General features: G+C 41.7%; 1 protein-coding gene across 1 annotated transcript in view; it reads right to left on the bottom strand.

Annotated features, from left to right (window-relative positions):
• Positions 1-276: 276 nt before the first annotated feature.
• LOC311121931 (circadian locomoter output cycles protein kaput-like) overlaps positions 277-20000 on the bottom strand; it is a gene marked incomplete at its 3' end in the record, with an annotated part of 37074 nt that continues 17350 nt past the window's right edge. The window contains exons 10-17 of the mRNA XM_084196361.1: positions 19222-19340; positions 12310-12392; positions 10883-10989; positions 9061-9208; positions 6591-6669; positions 944-1091; positions 733-839; positions 277-396 (exon numbers count right to left, since the gene is read on the bottom strand). Coding sequence (XP_084052487.1) covers positions 277-396; positions 733-839; positions 944-1091; positions 6591-6669; positions 9061-9208; positions 10883-10989; positions 12310-12392; positions 19222-19340 — 911 coding nt within the window. The remainder of the gene's footprint in view (positions 397-732; positions 840-943; positions 1092-6590; positions 6670-9060; positions 9209-10882; positions 10990-12309; positions 12393-19221; positions 19341-20000) is intronic.

Here is a 20000-nt window from a genome sequence, read left to right on the forward strand (position 1 = left end):
AGAGAGAGAGGTTGTTGCCACCATGGTATACGACCAGCAAGCAGCGTCAGGCTACAATAGGTTCTGATGTCTGACATACTAGTACTGAATGGCTGTAGGATCGTCACACTTTAGGGATCTGTCCCAAACAGCACCCTATTCACTATTTAGTACACTACATTTGACCAGGGCCCATAGGGCTAAGTCAAAAGTAGTGCACTATATAGGGAATAGAGTTCCGTTTGGGATGCCGCCCTGGATAGATGGTGAGTAGGGTAGATAGATAGTGTTTCTCACCTGGACGTTTGGCTGTAGTTGTTGTTGTTGTTGGTGTTGCTTTGGTTGTTGGTGATGTTGTGGTTGTATCACAGGATGGACGGGAGCCACACTGTGTCCCGTGGTCTGAGAACTCATAGACTACACACACACACACACACACCCGTACACACACAAACACACACACACACACACACACACAGATACACACACAAACACACACACACACAGACAACAGATAAAGATACAGTGTCAGTTTGATTCAGTTGCAGTTGATTCAGAGTCGAATCAATTTAGATTCTTCACAGGTTGAATTGGACCTGGTCATCTCCTACTCCTCCACAACAGATTCCATTCATTATGTATTTAATAGGACCTGTTGGACTCGCCCAATCGCCAGTCAAAACAAACGTCCTTATTTTTTGGTTCTGTCTAATCACTTTCTGTCCTGTTGCATTCTGTCCAATCAGATCTCACCTGGCTGCTGATGGAGGAGCGTCTCTGTGATGTCATCTCGATGGTGGAGGCAGCATGTGACGGACGAGGGGGCGTGGCCATGTCCATGTGGAGCTTGGAAGCTGTTGCTATGGAGACAGAGAGATCCCATTATAGTCAGAGATACCGATGTGTGTCTGTGTGTGTGTGTACGTGTGAGTGGTCTGCGATGTGTGTGTGTGTGTTCTCTTACAGGTACAGGTGTTGTCTGAGATGTGTGAGGAGGTCTTGTGTGAGGATAGGGAGGTGGAAGAGGGGGTCCGGCTACGATCAAAGCGTTCCAGAGCATCTTTTAGGCTGGAGACCGTGTTGAGCTGAGACTCAGATCCACTGTCTTGACTCTGCTTGAGGGAGGAGGAGAGGGAACGAATCAGAATGGAGTTAGATATGTAGCTACCACTTAGCCAGTCATAGTTATATTAATAAGGGATATAGCTACCACTTAGCCAGTCATAGTTATATTAATAAGAGATATGTAGCTACCACTTAGCCAGTCATAGTTATATTAATAAGATATATATAGCTACCACTTAGCCAGTCATAGTTATATTAATAAGAGATATATAGCTACCACTTAGCCAGTCATAGTTATATTAATAAGATATTTTGTAGCTACCACTTAGCCAGTCATAGTTATATTAATAAGATATATATAGCTACCACTTAGCCAGTCATAGTTATATTAATAAGAGATATATAGCTACCACTTAGCCAGTCATAGTTATATTAATAAGATATATATAGCTACCACTTAGCCAGTCATAGTTATATTAATAAGAGATATATAGCTACCACTTAGCCAGTCATAGTTATATTAATAAGAGAAATGTAGCTACCACTTAGCCAGTCATAGTTATATTAATAAGAGATATGTAGCTACCACTTAGCCAGTCATAGTTATATTAATAAGAGATATATAGCTACCACTTAGCCAGTCATAGTTATATTAATAAGAGATATATAGCTACCACTTAGCCAGTCATAGTTATATTAATAAGGGATATATAGCTACCACTTAGCCAGTCATAGTTATATTAATAAGAGATATATAGCTACCACTTAGCCAGTCATAGTTATATTAATAAGAGATATGTAGCTACCACTTAGCCAGTCATAGTTATATTAATAAGGGATATATAGCTACCACTTAGCCAGTCATAGTTATATTAATAAGATATATATAGCTACCACTTAGCCAGTCATAGTTATATTAATAAGAGATATGTAGCTACCACTTAGCCAGTCATAGTTATATTAATAAGATATATATAGCTACCACTTAGCCAGTCATAGTTATATTAATAAGAGATATGTAGCTACCACTTAGCCAGTCATAGTTATATTAATAAGAGATATATAGCTACCACTTAGCCAGTCATAGTTATATTAATAAGGGATATATAGCTACCACTTAGCCAGTCATAGTTATATTAATAAGGGATATATAGCTACCACTTAGCCAGTCATAGTTATATTAATAAGAGATATGTAGCTACCACTTAGCCAGTCATAGTTATATTAATAAGAGATATATAGCTACCACTTAGCCAGTCATAGTTATATTAATAAGGGATATATAGCTACCACTTAGCCAGTCATAGTTATATTAATAAGATATATATAGCTACCACTTAGCCAGTCATAGTTATATTAATAAGATATATATAGCTACCACTTAGCCAGTCATAGTTATATTAATAAGGGATATATAGCTACCACTTAGCCAGTCATAGTTATATTAATAAGAGATATATAGCTACCACTTAGCCAGTCATAGTTATATTAATAAGATATATATAGCTACCACTTAGCCAGTCATAGTTATATTAATAAGATATATATAGCTACCACTTAGCCAGTCATAGTTATATTAATAAGGGATATGTAGCTACCACTTAGCCAGTCATAGTTATATTAATAAGAGATATATAGCTACCACTTAGCCAGTCATAGTTATATTAATAAGATATATATAGCTACCACTTAGCCAGTCATAGTTATATTAATAAGATATATATAGCTACCACTTAGCCAGTCATAGTTATATTAATAAGATATATATAGCTACCACTTAGCCAGTCATAGTTATATTAATAAGAGATATGTAGCTACCACTTAGCCAGTCATAGTTATATTAATAAGATATATATAGCTACCACTTAGCCAGTCATAGTTATATTAATAAGATATATATAGCTACCACTTAGCCAGTCATAGTTATATTAATAAGATATATATAGCTACCACTTAGCCAGTCATAGTTATATTAGTAAGGGATATGTAGCTACCACTTAACCAGTCATAGTTATATTAATAAGATATATATAGCTACCACTTAGCCAGTCATAGTTATATTAATAAGGGATATAGCTACCACTTAGCCAGTCATAGTTATATTAATGAGAGATATGTAGCTACCACTTAGCCAGTCATAGTTATATTAATAAGAGATATGTAGCTACCACTTAGCCAGTCATAGTTATATTAATAAGGGATATGTAGCTACCACTTAGCCAGTCATAGTTATATTAATAAGAGATATATAGCTACCACTTAGCCAGTCATAGTTATATTAATAAGAGATATATAGCTACCACTTAGCCAGTCATAGTTATATTAATAAGATATATATAGCTACCACTTAGCCAGTCATAGTTATATTAATAAGATATATATAGCTACCACTTAGCCAGTCATAGTTATATTAATAAGATATATGTAGCTACCACTAAGCCAGTCATAGTTATATTAATAAGATATATGTAGCTACCACTTAGCCAGTCATAGTTATATTAATAAGAGATATGTAGCTACCACTTAGCCAGTCATAGTTATATTAATAAGATATATATAGCTACCACTTAGCCAGTCATAGTTATATTAATAAGATATATATACAGTGGGGGAAAAAAAGTCTTTAGTCAGCCACCAATTGTGCAAGTTCTCCCACTTAAAAAGATGAGAGAGGCCTGTAATTTTCATCATAGATACACGTCAACTATGACAGACAAAATTAGATTTTTTTTCCCTGAAAATCACATTGTAGGATTTTTAATGAATTTATTTGCAAATTATGGTGGAAAATAAGTATTTGGTCAATAACAAAAGTTTCTCAATACTTTGTTATATACCCTTTGTTGGCAATGACACAGGTCAAACGTTTTCTGTAAGTCTTCACAAGGTTTTCACACACTGTTGCTGGTATTTTGGCCCATTCCTCCATGCAGATCTCCTCTAGAGCAGTGATGTTTTGGGGCTGTCGCTGGGCAACACGGACTTTCAACTCCCTACAAAGATTTTCTATGGTGTTGAGATCTGGAGACTGGCTAGGCCACTCCAGGACCTTGAAATGCTTCTTAGGAAGCCACTCCTTCGTTGCCCGGGCGGTGTGTTTGGGATCATTGTCATGCTGAAAGACCCAGCCACATTTCATCTTCAATGCCCTTGCTGATGGAAGGAGGTTTTCACTCAAAATCTCACGATACATGGCCCCATTCATTCTTTCCTTTACAAGGATCAGTCGTCCTGGTCCCTTTGCAGAAAAACAGCCCCAAAGCATGATGTTTCCACCCCCATGCTTCACAGTAGGTATGGTGTTCTTTGGATGCAACTCAGCATTCTTTGTCCTCCAAACACGACGAGTTGAGTTTTTACCAAAAAGTTATATTTTGGTTTCATCTGACCATATGACATTCTCCCAATCCTCTTCTGGATCATCCAAATGCACTCTAGCAAACTTCAGACGGGCCAGGACATGTACTGGCTTAAGCAGGGGGATACGTCTGGCACTGCAGGATTTGAGTCCCTGGCGGCGTAGTGTGTTACTGATGGTAGGCTTTGTTACTTTGGTCCCAGCTCTCTGCAGGTCATTCACTAGGTCTCCCCGTGTGGTTCTGGGATTTTTGCTCACCGTTCTTGTGATCATTTTGACCCTACGGGGTGAGATCTTGCGTGGAGCCCCAGATCGAGGGAGATTATCAGTGGTCTTGTATGTCTTCCATTTCCTAATAATTGCTCCCACAGTTGATTTCTTCAAACCAAGCTGCTTACCTATTGCAGATTCAGTCTTCCCAGCCTGGTGCAGGTCTACAATTTTGTTTCTGGTGTCCATTGACAGCTCTTTGGTCTTGGCCATAGTGGAGTTTGGAGTGTGACTGTTTGAGGTTGTGGACAGGTGTCTTTTATACTGATAACAAGTTCAAACAGGTGCCATTAATACAGGTAACGAGTGGAGGACAGAGGAGCCTCTTAAAGAAGAAGTTACAGGTCTGTGAGGGCCAGAAATCTTGCTTGTTTGTAGGTGACCAAATACTTATTTTCCACCATAACTTGCAAATAAATTCATAAAAAATCCTACAATGTGATTTTCTGGAGTTTTTCTTCTCAATTTGTCTATCATAGTTGACGTGTACCTATGATGAAAATTACAGGCCTCTCTCATCTTTTTAAGTGGGAGAACTTGCACAATTGGTGGCTGACTAAATACTTTTTTTCCCCACTGTAGCTACTACTTAGCCAGTCATAGTTATATTAATAAGATATATGTAGCTACCACTTCGCCAGTCATAGTTATATTAATAAGGGATATAGCTACCACTTAGTCAGTCATAGTTATATTAATAAGAGATATGTAGCTACCACTTAGCCAGTCATAGTTATATTAATAAGATATATGTAGCTACCACTTAGCCAGTCATAGTTATATTAATAAGGGATATAGCTACCACTTAGCCAGTCATAGTTATATTAATAAGAGATATATAGCTACCACTTAGCCAGTCATAGTTATATTAATAAGAGATATGTAGCTACCACTTAGCCAGTCATAGTTATATTAATAAGAGATATATAGCTACCACTTAGCCAGTCATAGTTATATTAATAAGATATATATAGCTACCACTTAGCCAGTCATAGTTATATTAATAAGATATATATAGCTACCACTTAGCCAGTCATTTACATTTACATTTTAGTCATTTAGCAGACGCTCTTATCCAGAGCGACTTACATGAGCAATTAGGGTTAAGTGCCTTGCTCAAGGGCACATCGACAGATTTTTCACCTAGTCGGCTCGGGGATTAGAACCAGCAACCTTTTGGTTACTGGCACAACGCTCTTACCCACTAAGCTACCTGCCGCCCGTCATAGTTATATTAATACGATATATATAGCTACCACTTAGCCAGTCATAGTTATATTAATAAGATATATGTAGCTACCACTTAGCCAGTCATAGTTATATTAATAAGGGATATGTAGCTACCACTTAGCCAGTCATAGTTATATTAATAAGAGATATATAGCTACCACTTAGCCAGTCATAGTTATATTAATAAGATATATATAGCTACCACTTAGCCAGTCATAGTTATATTAATAAGATATATGTAGCTACCACTTAGCCAGTCATAGTTATATTAATAAGATATATATAGCTACCACTTAGCCAGTCATAGTTATATTAATAAGATATATATAGCTACCACTTAGCCAGTCATAGTTATATGAATAAGATATATATAGCTACCACTTAGCCAGTCATAGTTATATTAATAAGAGATATGTAGCTACCACTTAGCCAGTCATAGTTATATTAATAAGATATATGTAGCTACCACTTAGCCAGTCATAGTTATATTAATAAGATATATATAGCTACCACTTAGCCAGTCATAGTTATATTAATAAGATATATATAGCTACCACTTAGCCAGTCATAGTTATATTAATAAGGGATATATAGCTACCACTTAGCCAGTCATAGTTATATTAATAATGAAGAGGGAAACACCACATCAATATGGTGAGAAAGGCAACAACACCAGTAAATGTCTCACCTTGTCCACAGTTACCTCAGGGGGGGGCTCTTCAATGATACCCAGCTCTCTACGCTGCTCTGCTCTCACCTCCGCATAGCTACACAAAGAACAGAACATGTCACCTCCCCATAGTTACACATAGAGACAGAGAACAGAACAAGTCACCTCCCCATAGTTACACAGAGAACAGAACAAGTCACCTCCCCATAGTTACACAGAGAGACAGAGAACAGAACAAGTCACCTCCCCATAGTTACACAGAGAGACAGAGAACAGAACATGTCACCTCCCCATAGTTACACAGAGAGACAGAGAACAGAACATGTCACCTCCCCATAGTTACACAGAGAGACAGATAACAGAACATGTCACCTCCCCATAGTTACACAGAGAGACAGAGAACAGAACATGTCACCTCCCCATAGTTACACAGAGAGACAGAGAACAGAACATGTCACCTCCCCATAGTTACACAGAGAGACAGAGAACAGAACATGTCACCTCCCCATAGTTACACAGAGAGACAGAGAACAGAACATGTCACCTCCCCATAGTTACACAGAGAGACAGAGAACAGAACAAGTCACCTCCCTATAGTTACACAGAGAGACAGAGAACAGAACAAGTCACCTCCCCATAGTTACACAGAGAGACAGAGAACAGAACATGTCACCTCCCCATAGTTACACAGAGAGACAGAGAACAGAACAAGTCACCTCCCCATAGTTACACAGAGAGACAGAGAACAGAACATGTCACCTCCCCATAGTTACACAGAGAGACAGAGAACAGAACAAGTCACCTCCCCATAGTTACACAGAGAGACAGAGAACAGAACAAGTCACCTCCCCATAGTTACACAGAGAGACAGAGAACAGAACATGTCACCTCCCCATAGTTACACAGAGAGACAGAGAACAGAACATGTCACCTCCCCATAGTTACACAGAGAGACAGAGAACAGAACAAGTCACCTCCCCATAGTTACACAGAGAGACAGAGAACAGAACATGTCACCTCCCCATAGTTACACAGAGAGACAGAGAACAGAACATGTCACCTCCCCATAGTTACACAGAGAGACAGAGAACAGAACATGTCACCTCCCCATAGTTACACAGAGAGACAGAGAACAGAACATGTCACCTCCCCATAGTTACACAGAGAGACAGAGAACAGAACATGTCACCTCCCCATAGTTACACAGAGAGACAGAGAACAGAACATGTCACCTCCCCATAGTTACACAGAGAGACAGAGAACAGAACATGTCACCTCCCCATAGTTACACAGAGAGACAGAGAACAGAACAAGTCACCTCCCTATAGTTACACAGAGAGACAGAGAACAGAACAAGTCACCTCCCCATAGTTACACAGAGAGACAGAGAACAGAACATGTCACCTCCCCATAGTTACACAGAGAGACAGAGAACAGAACAAGTCACCTCCCCATAGTTACACAGAGAGACAGAGAACAGAACAAGTCACCTCCCCATAGTTACACAGAGAGACAGAGAACAGAACAAGTCACCTCCCTATAGTTACACAGAGAGACAGAGAACAGAACAAGTCACCTCCCTATAGTTACACAGAGAGACAGAGAACAGAACATGTCACCTCCCCATAGTTACACAGAGAGACAGAGAACAGAACATGTCACCTCCCCATAGTTACACAGAGAGACAGAGAACAGAACAAGTCACCTCCCCATAGTTACACAGAGAGACAGAGAACAGAACATGTCACCTCCCCATAGTTACACAGAGAGACAGAGAACAGAACATGTCACCTCCCCATAGTTACACAGAGAACAGAACAAGTCACCTCCTCTTAGTCTCACCATTCGGCCTATTCTGGGTCCAGGAAACCGTCCCTCACAATATTATTATTTTTCTCTATTCCTTTATTCAAATTGCAAGGATTTAATTCTGTTGTTCATTTCAAATAAAAATATGTTATGCCTTAAAGAAATTCCAATAATTTATAGTCAGATTTTAGTAGTATATAGATGATCAATTGTGTAGTCCAATCTTACTCGACAACGGTGTGTGTAGAGAACCATATGCACATTTAAAGAAATCCGTTTTAACCATAACCATAGCATTGTCCCCCTACCTGACGACGGTGTGTAATCCGTTTTAAACATAACCATAGCATTGTCCCCCTACCTGACGACGGTGTGTAATCCGTTTTAAACATAACCATAGCATTGTCCCCCTACCTGACGACGGTGTGTAATCCGTTTTAAACATAACCATAGCATTGTCCCCCTACCTGACGACGGTGTGTAATCCGTTTTAAACATAACCATAGCATTGTCCCCCTACCTGACGACGGTGTGTAATCCGTTTTAAACATAACCATAGCATTGTCCCCCTACCTGACGACGGTGTGTAATCCGTTTTAACCATAACCATAGCATTGTCCCCCTACCTGACGACGGTGTGTAATCCGTTTTAAACATAACCATAGCATTGTCCCCCTACCTGACGACGGTGTGTGTGCAGACGATGAACTCAGGCCTGGAGTTCCACTGGTGATAGGTGATGTAGTAATGAGTCTGGAGCCAGATCCACTGTTGACCCTTGGTCAGGAATCTGTAGTAACATGACTTCCCTTTCCCATACTGCATCACTAGACAGAGAGGAGAGGTCAGGAACCTGTAGTAACATGACTTCCCTTTCCCATAATGCTTCACTAGACAGAGAGGAGAGGTCAGGAACCTGTAGTAACATGACTTCCCTTTCCCATAATGCTTCACTAGACAGAGAGGAGAGGTCAGGAACCTGTAGTAACATTAATTCCCTTTCCCATAATGCATCACTAGACAGAGAGGAGACATCAGGAACCTGTAGTAAAATGAATTCCCTTTCCCATAATGCATCACTAGACAGAGAGGAGAGAGGAGACGTCATGAACCTGTAGTAACATGAATTCCCTTTCCCATAATGCATCACTAGACAGAGAGGAGACGTCATGAACCTGTAGTAACATGAATTCCCTTTCCCATAATGCATCACTAGACAGAGAGGAGACATCAGGAACCTGTAGTAAAATGAATTCCCTTTCCCATAATGCATCACTAGACAGAGAGGAGAGAGGAGACGTCATAAACCTGTAGTAACATGAATTCCCTTTCCCATAATGCATCACTAGACAGAGAGGAGAGAGGAGACGTCATGAACCTGTAGTAACATGAATTCCCTTTCCCATAATGCTTCACTAGACAGAGAGGAGAGGTCAGGAACCTGTAGTAACATTAATTCCCTTTCCCATAATGCATCACTAGACAGAGAGGAGAGAGGAGACGTCATGAACCTGTAGTAACATGAATTCCCTTTCCCATAATGCATCACTAGACAGAGAGGAGACGTCATGAACCTGTAGTAACATGAATTCCCTTTCCCATAATGCATCACTAGACAGAGAGGAGACATCAGGAACCTGTAGTAAAATGAATTCCCTTTCCCATAATGCATCACTAGACAGAGAGGAGAGAGGAGACGTCATAAACCTGTAGTAACATGAATTCCCTTTTCCCATAATGCATCACTAGACAGAGAGGAGAGAGGAGACGTCATGAACCTGTAGTAACATGAATTCCCTTTCCCATAATGCATCACTAGACAGAGAGGAGACATCAGGAACCTGTAGTAACATGAATTCCCTTTTCCATAATGCATCACTAGACAGAGAGGAGACATCAGGAACCTGTAGTAACATGAATTCCCTTTCCCATAATGCATCACTAGACAGAGAGGAGAGAGGAGACATCAGGAACCTGTAGTAACATGAATTCCCTTTCCCATAATGCATCACTAGACAGAGAGGAGACGTCATTAACCTGTAGTAACATGAATTCCCTTTCCCATAATGCATCACTAGACAGAGAGGAGAGAGGAGACGTCATGAAACTGTAGTAACATGAATTCCCTTTCCCATAATGCATCACTAGACAGAGAGGAGACATCAGGAACCTGTAGTAACATGAATTCCCTTTCCCATAATGCATCACTAGACAGAGAGGAGACGTCAGGAACCTGTAGTAACATGACTTCCCTTTACCATAATGCATCACTAGACAGAGAGGAGAGGTCAGGAACCTGTAGTAAAATGAATTCCCTTTCCCATAATGCATCACTAGACAGAGAGGAGAGAGGAGACGTCATGAACCTGTAGTAAAATGAATTCCCTTTCCCATACTGCATCACTAGACAGAGAGGAGAGGTCAGGAACCTGTAGTAAAATGAATTCCCTTTCCCATAATGCATCACTAGACAGAGAGGTGTGTGTGTGTGTGTAACTCACAGTGTTCGTGACACTTGGCCAGTGTCTCCAGGTCGTCTACATGATAGTAGTCATACCCCGATGTCCCCAGAACCTCAAATGGAAGGTAGCCTATGATTGGTGGAGCCCTGGAGGGAGGAAATACCATCATCAGTTACCAAGCCTGCTTATTAACATAATACCACTAGAGGGTGTGTTTGTGTGTGTGTGTATGTGTGTGTGTGGTATTTCAGGTTTGTGGTGTGTCAGGTCAACTGAGGACAACGAGTGGTTCACTTTGAGGCAAAACCATCTAATTAGATAGAATGAATTACCTGTGGTCTAGCAACAATAACTTCTACTACAGACTGTGTTACCTGTGGTCTAGCAACAATAACTTCTACTACAGACTGTGTTACCTGTGGTCTAGCAACAATAACTTCTACTACAGACTGTGTTACCTGTGGTCTAGCAACAAGAACTTCTACTACAGACTGTGTTACCTGTGGTCTAGCAACAAGAACTTCTATTACAGACTGTGTTACCTGTGGTCTAGCAACAAGAACTTCTACTACAGACTGTGTTACCTGTGGTCTAGCAACAAGAACTTCTACTACAGGCTGTGTTACCTGTGGTCTAGCAACAAGAACTTCTATTACAGACTGTGTTACCTGTGGTCTAGCAACAAGAACTTCTACTACAGACTGTGTTACCTGTGGTCTAGCAACAAGAACTTCTACTACAGGCTGTGTTACCTGTGGTCTAGCAACAAGAACTTCTACTACAGACTGTGTTATCTGTGGTCTAGCAACAAGAACTTCTACTACAGACTGTGTTACCTGTGGTCTAGCAACAATAACTTCTACTACAGACTGTGTTACCTGTGGTCTAGCAACAAGAACTTCTACTACAGACTGTGTTACCTGTGGTCTAGCAACAAGAACTTCTACTACAGACTGTGTTACCTGTGGTCTAGCAACAAGAACTTCTATTACAGACTGTGTTACCTGTGGTCTAGCAACAAGAACTTCTACTACAGACTGTGTTACCTGTGGTCTAGCAACAAGAACTTCTACTACAGACTGTGTTATCTGTGGTCTAGCAACAAGAACTTCTATTACAGACTGTGTTACCTGTGGTCTAGCAACAAGAACTTCTACTACAGACTGTGTTACCTGTGGTCTAGGAATAAGAACTTCTATTACAGACTGTGTTACCTGTGGTCTAGCAACAAGAACTTCTACTACAGACTGTGTTACCTGTGGTCTAGCAACAAGAACTTCTACTACAGACTGTGTTACCTGTGGTCTAGCAACAAGAACTTCTACTACAGACTGTGTTACCTGTGGTCTAGCAACAAGAACTTCTACTACAGACTGTGTTACCTGTGGTCTAGCAACAAGAACTTCTACTACAGACTGTGTTACCTGTGGTCTAGCAACAAGAACTTCTACTACAGACTGTGTTACCTGTGGTCTAGGAATAAGAACTTCCACTCTAGGCTGTGTCGGGAGGTGAACTCTTCATTGGGCTCTGCCACTGTACACATCTCCTATGGAGGGATAGACAACAAGATAGATATCAATATATATTGCATAGAATATAGATAATTGAATATAGATAGACAATATATACTATCAGTGGCCAGTTTATTAGGTACACCCATCTAGTACCGGGTCTGACCCCCCCTTTGCCTACAGAACAGCCTGAATTCTTCGGGGAATTGATTCTACAAGGTGTCGGAAACGTTCCACAGGGATGTTGGTCCATGCTGACGCGATGGCATCAGGCAGTTGCTGCTGATTGGACGGCGGTACATTCCTGCTGCGAACAGCCCGTTCCACTTCATCCCAAAGATGCTGTATTGGGTTGAGGTCTGGAGACTGCGCAGGCCACTAAAGTAAAATGAAATCGCTACTGTGTTCCAGGCAATGTTTTTCCACTCCTCAGTTGTCCAGTGTTGGTGATGGCGTGCCCACTGGAGCCGCTTCTTCTTGTTTTTAGCTGATAGGAGTGGAACCCGGTGTGGTCGTCTGCTGCAATAGCCCATCCGTGACAAGGACTGATGAGTTGTGCGTTCCGAGATGCCGTTCTGCACAGCACTGTTGTACTGCTCCGTTATCTGTCTGTTTGTGGGCCACCTGTTAGCACAATTCTACCATTCTCCTTCAACTAGTTATTTTCGCCAACAGGACTGCCGCAGACTGGATGTTTGTCGCACCATTCTCGGTAAACCCTAGACACCGTCGTGCGTGAAAAGCCCAGGTGGGTGGCCGTTTCTGGGATACTGGATCCGGCGCGCCTGGCACCGACGATCATACCTCAAAGTCGCTTAGGTCACTCGTTTTGCCCGTTCCAACGTTCAATCGAACAGTAACTGAATGCCTTGATGCCTGTCTGCCTGGTTTAAATAGCAAGCCACGGCCACATGACTCACTGTCTGTAAGAGAGATCCATTTTCTTGAACGGGGTGGTGTACTTAATAAACTGTCCGGTGAGTGCAAAATATGCAGGTGAAATAGACAGTGTAGCTTTGTTGTGTTTAATACTGTAGGTTAAATAGGATTTACCGTCAATTTCTACTTATTTATTTTCTGATTTCTTGTTACTCCATTGAGTGTGTGTGTGTGTGTGTGTGTGTGTGTGTGTGTGTGTGTGTGTGTGTGTGTGTGTGTGTGTGTGTGTGTCTGTGTGTGTGTGTGTGTGTGTGTTAGTGCTGAGCGATTAACCAAAATGTTGGTAAGTTTGGGGCATTTAAACAACTAAACTACCGTTCAAAAGTTTGGGGCCACTTAGAAAAAAATGTGTCCATTAAAAGAACATCAAATTGATCAGAAATACAGTGTAGACATTGTTAATGTTGTAAATGGCTATTGTAGCTGGAAACGGCTGATTTTTTATGGAATATCTACACAGGCGTACAGAGGCCCATTATCAGCAACCATCAGTCCTGTGTTCCAATGGCACGTTGTGTTTGTGCTAATCCAGGTTTATCATTTTAAAAGGCTAATTGATCATTAGAAAACCCTTTTGCAATTATGTTAGCACAGCTGAAGACTGTTGTGCTGATTAAAGAAGCAATAAAACTGGCCTTCTTGAGACTAGTTGAGTATCTGGAGCATCAGCAATTGTGGGTTCGATTACAGAATCAAAATGGCCAGAAACAAATAACTTTCTTCTGAAACTCGTCAGTCTATTCTTGTTCTGAGAAATGAAGGCTATTCCATGCGAGAAATTGCCAAGAAACTGAAGATCTTGTACAACGCTGTGTACTACTTCCTTCACAGAACAGCGCAAACTGGCTCTAACCAGAATAGAAAGAGGAGTGGGAGGCCCCGGTGCCCAACTGAGCAAGAGGACAAATACATTAGAGTGTCTAGTTTGAGAAACAGACGCCTCACAGGTCCTCAACTGGCAGCTTCATTAAATAGTACCCGCAAAACACCAGTCTCAACGTCAACAGTGAAGAGGCGATCCGTGATGCTGACCTTCTAGGCAGAGTTGCAAAGAAAAAGCCATATCTCAGACTGGCCAATAAAAAGAAAAGATTAAGATGGGCAAAAGAACACAAACACTGGACAGAGGAAGATTGGAAAAAAGTGTTATGGACAGACTAATCGAAGTTTGAGGTGTTCGGATCACAAAGAAGAACATTTGTGAGACGCAGACCAAATTAAAAGATGCTGGAGGAGTGCTTGATGCCATCTGTCAAGCATGGTGGAGGCAATGTGATGGTCTGGGGGTGCTTTGGTGGTGGTAAAGTGGGAGATTTGTACAGGTTAAAAGGGATCTTGAAGAAGGAAGGCTATCACTCCATTTTGCAACACCATGCTATACCCTGTGGACGGCGCTTGATCGGAGCCAATTTCCTCCTACAACAGGAGAATTACCCAAAGCACCGCAATAACTATTTAGGGAAGAAGCAGTCAGCTGGTATTCTGTCTATAATGGAGTGGCCAGCACAGTCACCGGATATCAATCCTATTGAGCTGTTGTGGGAGCAGCTTGACCGTATGGTACGTAAGAAGTGCCCATCAAGCCAATCCAACTTGTGGGAGGTGCTTCAGGAAGCATGGGGCAAAATCTCTTCAGATTACCTCAACAAATTGACAACTAGAATGCCAAAAGGTCTGCAAGGCTGTAATTGCTGCAAATTGAGGATTCTTTGACAAAATCAAAGTTTGAAGGACACAATTATTATTTATATTAAAAATCATTATTTCTAACCTTGTCAATGACTACATTTCCTATGCATTTTGCTATATTTCTTATTCAAACTCATTTCATGTAGGTTTTCATGGAAAACAAGAACATTTCTAAGTGACCCCAAACTTTTGAACGGTAGTGTAATTGACCGACGTTGGTTCAATTATTTGAATTCCATTTCGTTCAATTTTTTTCTGTGAGCTCAATGCGTAGTTTCCATCGAGATACTGTTCATTCAGAAATTATTCAGACCTCTTGACTTTTTCCACATTTTGTGACGTTACAGCCTTATTCTAAAATTGATTTTAAAAACATGTCCCTCATCAATCTACACACAATACATAACGACAAAGAGAAAACAGATTTTTTGACATTTTTGATAACTTATATGTACAGTGGGGAAAAAATGTATTTAGTCAGCCACCAATTGTGCAAGTTCTCCCACTTAAAAAGATGAGAGAGGCCTGTAATTTTCATCATAGGTACAAGTCAACTATGACAGACAAATTGAGGAAAAAAAATCCAGAAAATCACATTGTAGGATTTTTAATGAATTTATTTGCAAATGATGGTGGAAAATAAGTATTTGGTCACCTACAAACAAGCAAGATTTCTGGCTCTCACAGACCTGTAACTTCTTCTTTAAGAGGCTCCTCTGTCCTCCACTCATTACATGTATTAATGGCACCTGTTTGAACTTGTTATCAGTATAAAAGACACCTGTCCACAACCTCAAACAGTCACACTCCAAACTCCACTATGGCCAAGACCAAAGAGCTGTCAAAGGACACCAGAAACAAAATTGTAGACCTGCACCAGGCTGGGAAGACTGAATCTGCAATAGGTAAGCAGCTTGGTTTGAAGAAATCAACTGTGGGAGCAATTATTAGGAAATGGAAGACATACAAGACCACTGATAATCTCCCTCGATCTGGGGCTCCACGCAAGTTCTCACCCCATGGGGTCAAAATGATCACAAGAACGGTGAGCAAAAATCCCAGAACCACACGGGGGGACCTAGTGAATGACCTGCAGAGAGCTGGGACCAAAGTAACAAAGCCTACCATCAGTAACACACTACGCCGCCAGGGACTCAAATCCTGCAGTGCCAGACGTGTCCCCCTGCTTAAGCCAGTACATGTCCAGGCCCGTCTGAAGTTTGCTAGAGTGCATTTGGATGATCCAGAAGAGGATTGGGAGAATGCCATATGGTCAGATGAAACCAAAATATAACTTTTTGGTAAAAACTCAACTTGTCGTGTTTGGAGGACAAAGAATGCTGAGTTGCACCATACCTACTGTGAAGCATGGGGGTGGAAACATCATGCTTTGGGGCTGTTTTTCTGCAAAGGGACCAAGACGACTGATCCGTGTAAAGGAAAGAATGAATGGGGCCATGTATCGTGAGATTTTGAGTGAAAACCTCCTTCCATCAGCAAGGGCATTGAAGATGAAACGTGGCTGGGTCTTTCAGCATGACAATGTTCCCAAACACACTGCCCGGGCAACGAAGGAGTGGCTTCGTAAGAAGCATTTCAAGGTCCTGGAGTGGCCTAGCCAGTCTCCAGATCTCAACCCCATAGAAAATCTTTGGAGGGAGTTGAAAGTCCGTGTTGCCCAGCGACAGCCCCAAAACATCACTGCTCTAGAGGAGATCTGCATGGAGGAATGGGCCAAAATACCAGCAACAGTGTGTGAAAACCTTGTGAAGACTTACAGAAAACGTTTGACCTGTGTCATTGCCAACAAAGGGTATATAACAAAGTATTGAGAAACTTTTGTTATTGACCAAATACTTATTTTCCACCATAATTTGCAAATAAATTCATTAAAAATCCTACTATGTGATTTTCTGGAATTTTATTTCTCATTTTGTCTGTCATAGTTGACGTGTACCTATGATGAAAATTACAGGCCTCTGTCATATTTTTAAGTGGGAGAACTTGCACAATTGGTGGCTGACTAAATACTTTTTTTCCCCACTGTATATATACACCTTATTTACATCAGTATTCAGACCCTTTGCTATGAGACTCGAAATTGAGCTCAGGTGCATCCTGTTTCCATTGATCATCCTTGAGATGTTTCTACAACTTCATTGGAGTCCACCTGTGGTAAATTCAATTTATTGGACATGATTTGGAAAGGCACACACCTGTCTATATAAGGTCCCACAGTTGACAGTGCATGTCAGAGCAGAAACCAAGCCATGAGGTCGAAGGAATCGTCCGCAGAGCTCCGAGACAGGATTGTGTCGAGGCACAGATCTGGGGAAGGGTACCAAAACATTTCTGCAGCATTGAAGGTCCCCAAGAACACATTGGTCTCCATCATTCTTAAATGGAAGAAGTTTGGAACCACCAAGACTCTTTCTAGAGCTGGCCACCAGGCCAAACTGAGCAATCGGGGGAGAAGGGCATTGGTCAGGGAGGTGACCAAGAACCCGATGGTCACTCTGACAGAGCTCTGTGGAGATGGGAGAACCTTCCAGAAGGACAACCATCTCCGCAGCACTCCACCAATCAGGCCTTTATGGTAGAGTGGCAAGACGGAAGCCACTCCTCAGTAAAAGGCACAGGACAGCCTGCTTGGAGCTTGCCAAAAGGCACCTAAATGACTCTGATCATGAGAAACAAGTTCTCTGGTCTGATGAAACCAAGATTGAACTCTTTGGCCTGAATGCCAAGCGTCCCGTCTGGAAGAAACCTGGCACCATCCCTACGGTGAAGCATGGTGGTGGCAGCATCATGCTGTGGGGATGTTTTTCAGCGGCAGGGACTGGGAGACTAGTCAGGATCGAGGGAAAGATGAACGGAGCAAAGTACAAAGAGATCCTTGATGAAAACCTGTTCCAGAGCACTCAGGACCTCAGACTGGGGCGAAGGTTCACCTTCCAACAGGACAACAACCCTAAGCACGCAGCCAAGACAACGCAGGAGTGGCTTCGGGACAAGTCTCTGAATGTCCTTGAGTGGCCCAGTCAGAGCCCGGACTTGAACCTGATCGAACATCTCTGGAGAGACCTGAAAATAGCTGTGCAGCGACACTCCCCATCCAACCTGACAGAGCTTGAGAGGATCTGCAGAGAAAAATGGGAGAAACTCCCCAAATACAGGTGTGCCAAGCTTGTAGCGTCATACCCAAGAAGACGCAAGGCTGTAATCGCTGAGTAAAGGGTCTGAATACTTATGTAAATGTGATATTTCTGGGGGGTCATTTGTTGATAGATTTGCAAAAATTTCTAGAAACCTGTTTTTGCTTTGTCATTATGGGGTATTGTGTATAGATTGATGAGGGGGAAAAACGATTTAATCAATTTTAGAATAAGGCTGTAACGTAACAAAATGTGGAAAAAGTCAAGGGGTCTGAATACTTTCCAAATGTAAATCAGATCAAGCCCAAACTGTGCACTGTAGTAAGGAGTTGTAGTTTTCAATAGGCCAATATTCTACATAGTTTAGTGCAGAAAACTTGGTAAATAACTACATTGACCATAATCCATTGCGGGGCCTACTTGTCCAGAGACGGAGAGAGAGCAGTTGCTTCGTGAGGTACCTCTACCTGAAAATACATGATCTAAGTGATTGATAGCTGGTATTCAGCAGTCATAAAAGTACGCCTTATTTACTTTGAACAACTACTAAAATAGTGATTTAGTCAGACAGCAGCTCTGTAGAGATGAGATGATGACTTGGCATGAAATAATAAAGTCATCAAATAAAACTAATGGAATATACAGAACTTAAATATTTATTTTATTAAAGTAATGTGAATAAATGATGGTTAATAAGTGATAAGCAGTAATGGACAGTCACTACCATCATGGGACTTGTATTGATTGTTTTATTCTGTGTTGTTACAGCATTCAACCCACATAATGCATTGTGCATTTAATGTCTAAAAATAATTTTTCATTAATCGAATCGAAACTGAACTGAACTCAAGAAGCACTAATTGTGTGTGTGTGTGTGGTGTGTGTGTGTGGTGTGTGGTGTGTGGTGTGTGGTGTGTGGTGTGTGGTGTGTGTGTGGTGTGTGGTGTGTGGTGTGTGGTGTGTGGTGTGTGGTGTGTGGTGTGTGTGGTGTGTGTGTGTGTGTGTGTGTGTGTGGTGTGTGTGGTGTGTGTGGTGTGTGGTGTGTGGTGTGTGTGTGTGTTTCTGTGTGTGTGCGTCTCACCTTGATGAACTGTGGTTTAGCCAGCCTGACCGTGGCTACGAAGCAGACCAGGTCATCAAAGGCAGGTTGTAGGGATCTCTGTAACACTCCTGCTAAACCATTCCTGGTGGTGTTGGGGACTAGAGAGAGGAGAGGAGAGGAGAGTTAGGGGTTGTAGGGATCTCTGTAACACTCCTGCTAAACCATTCCTGGTGGTGTTGGGGACTAGAGAGAGGAGAGGAGAGGAGAGTTAGGGGTTGTAGGGATCTCTGTAACACTCCTGCTAAACCATTCCTGGTGGTGTTGGGGACTAGAGAGAGGAGAGGAGAGGAGAGGAGAGTTAGGGGTTGTAGGGATCTCTGTAACACTCCTGCTAAACCATTCCTGGTGGTGTTGGGGACTAGAGAGAGGAGAGGAGAGGAGAGGAGAGTTAGGGGTTGTAGGGATCTCTGTAACACTCCTGCTAAACCATTCCTGGTGGTGTTGGGGACTAGAGAGAGGAGAGGAGAGTTAGGGGTTGTAGGGATCTCTGTAACACTCCTGCTAAACCATTCCTGGTGGTGTTGGGGACTAGAGAGAGGAGAGGAGAGTTAGGGGCTGTAGGGATCTCTGTAACACTCCTGCTAAACCATTCCTGGTGGTGTTGGGGACTAGAGAGAGGAGAGGAGAGTTAGGGGCTGTAGGGATCTCTGTAACACTCCTGCTAAACCATTCCTGGTGGTGTTGGGGACTAGAGAGAGGAGAGGAGAGTTAGGGGTTGTAGGGATCTCTGTAACACTCCTGCTAAACCATTCCTGGTG

This window comes from Coregonus lavaretus, assembly GCF_964263955.1.
Source record: "Coregonus lavaretus genome assembly, contig: HAP1_SCAFFOLD_4954, whole genome shotgun sequence".
Lineage (NCBI taxonomy): Eukaryota > Metazoa > Chordata > Actinopteri > Salmoniformes > Salmonidae > Coregonus > Coregonus lavaretus.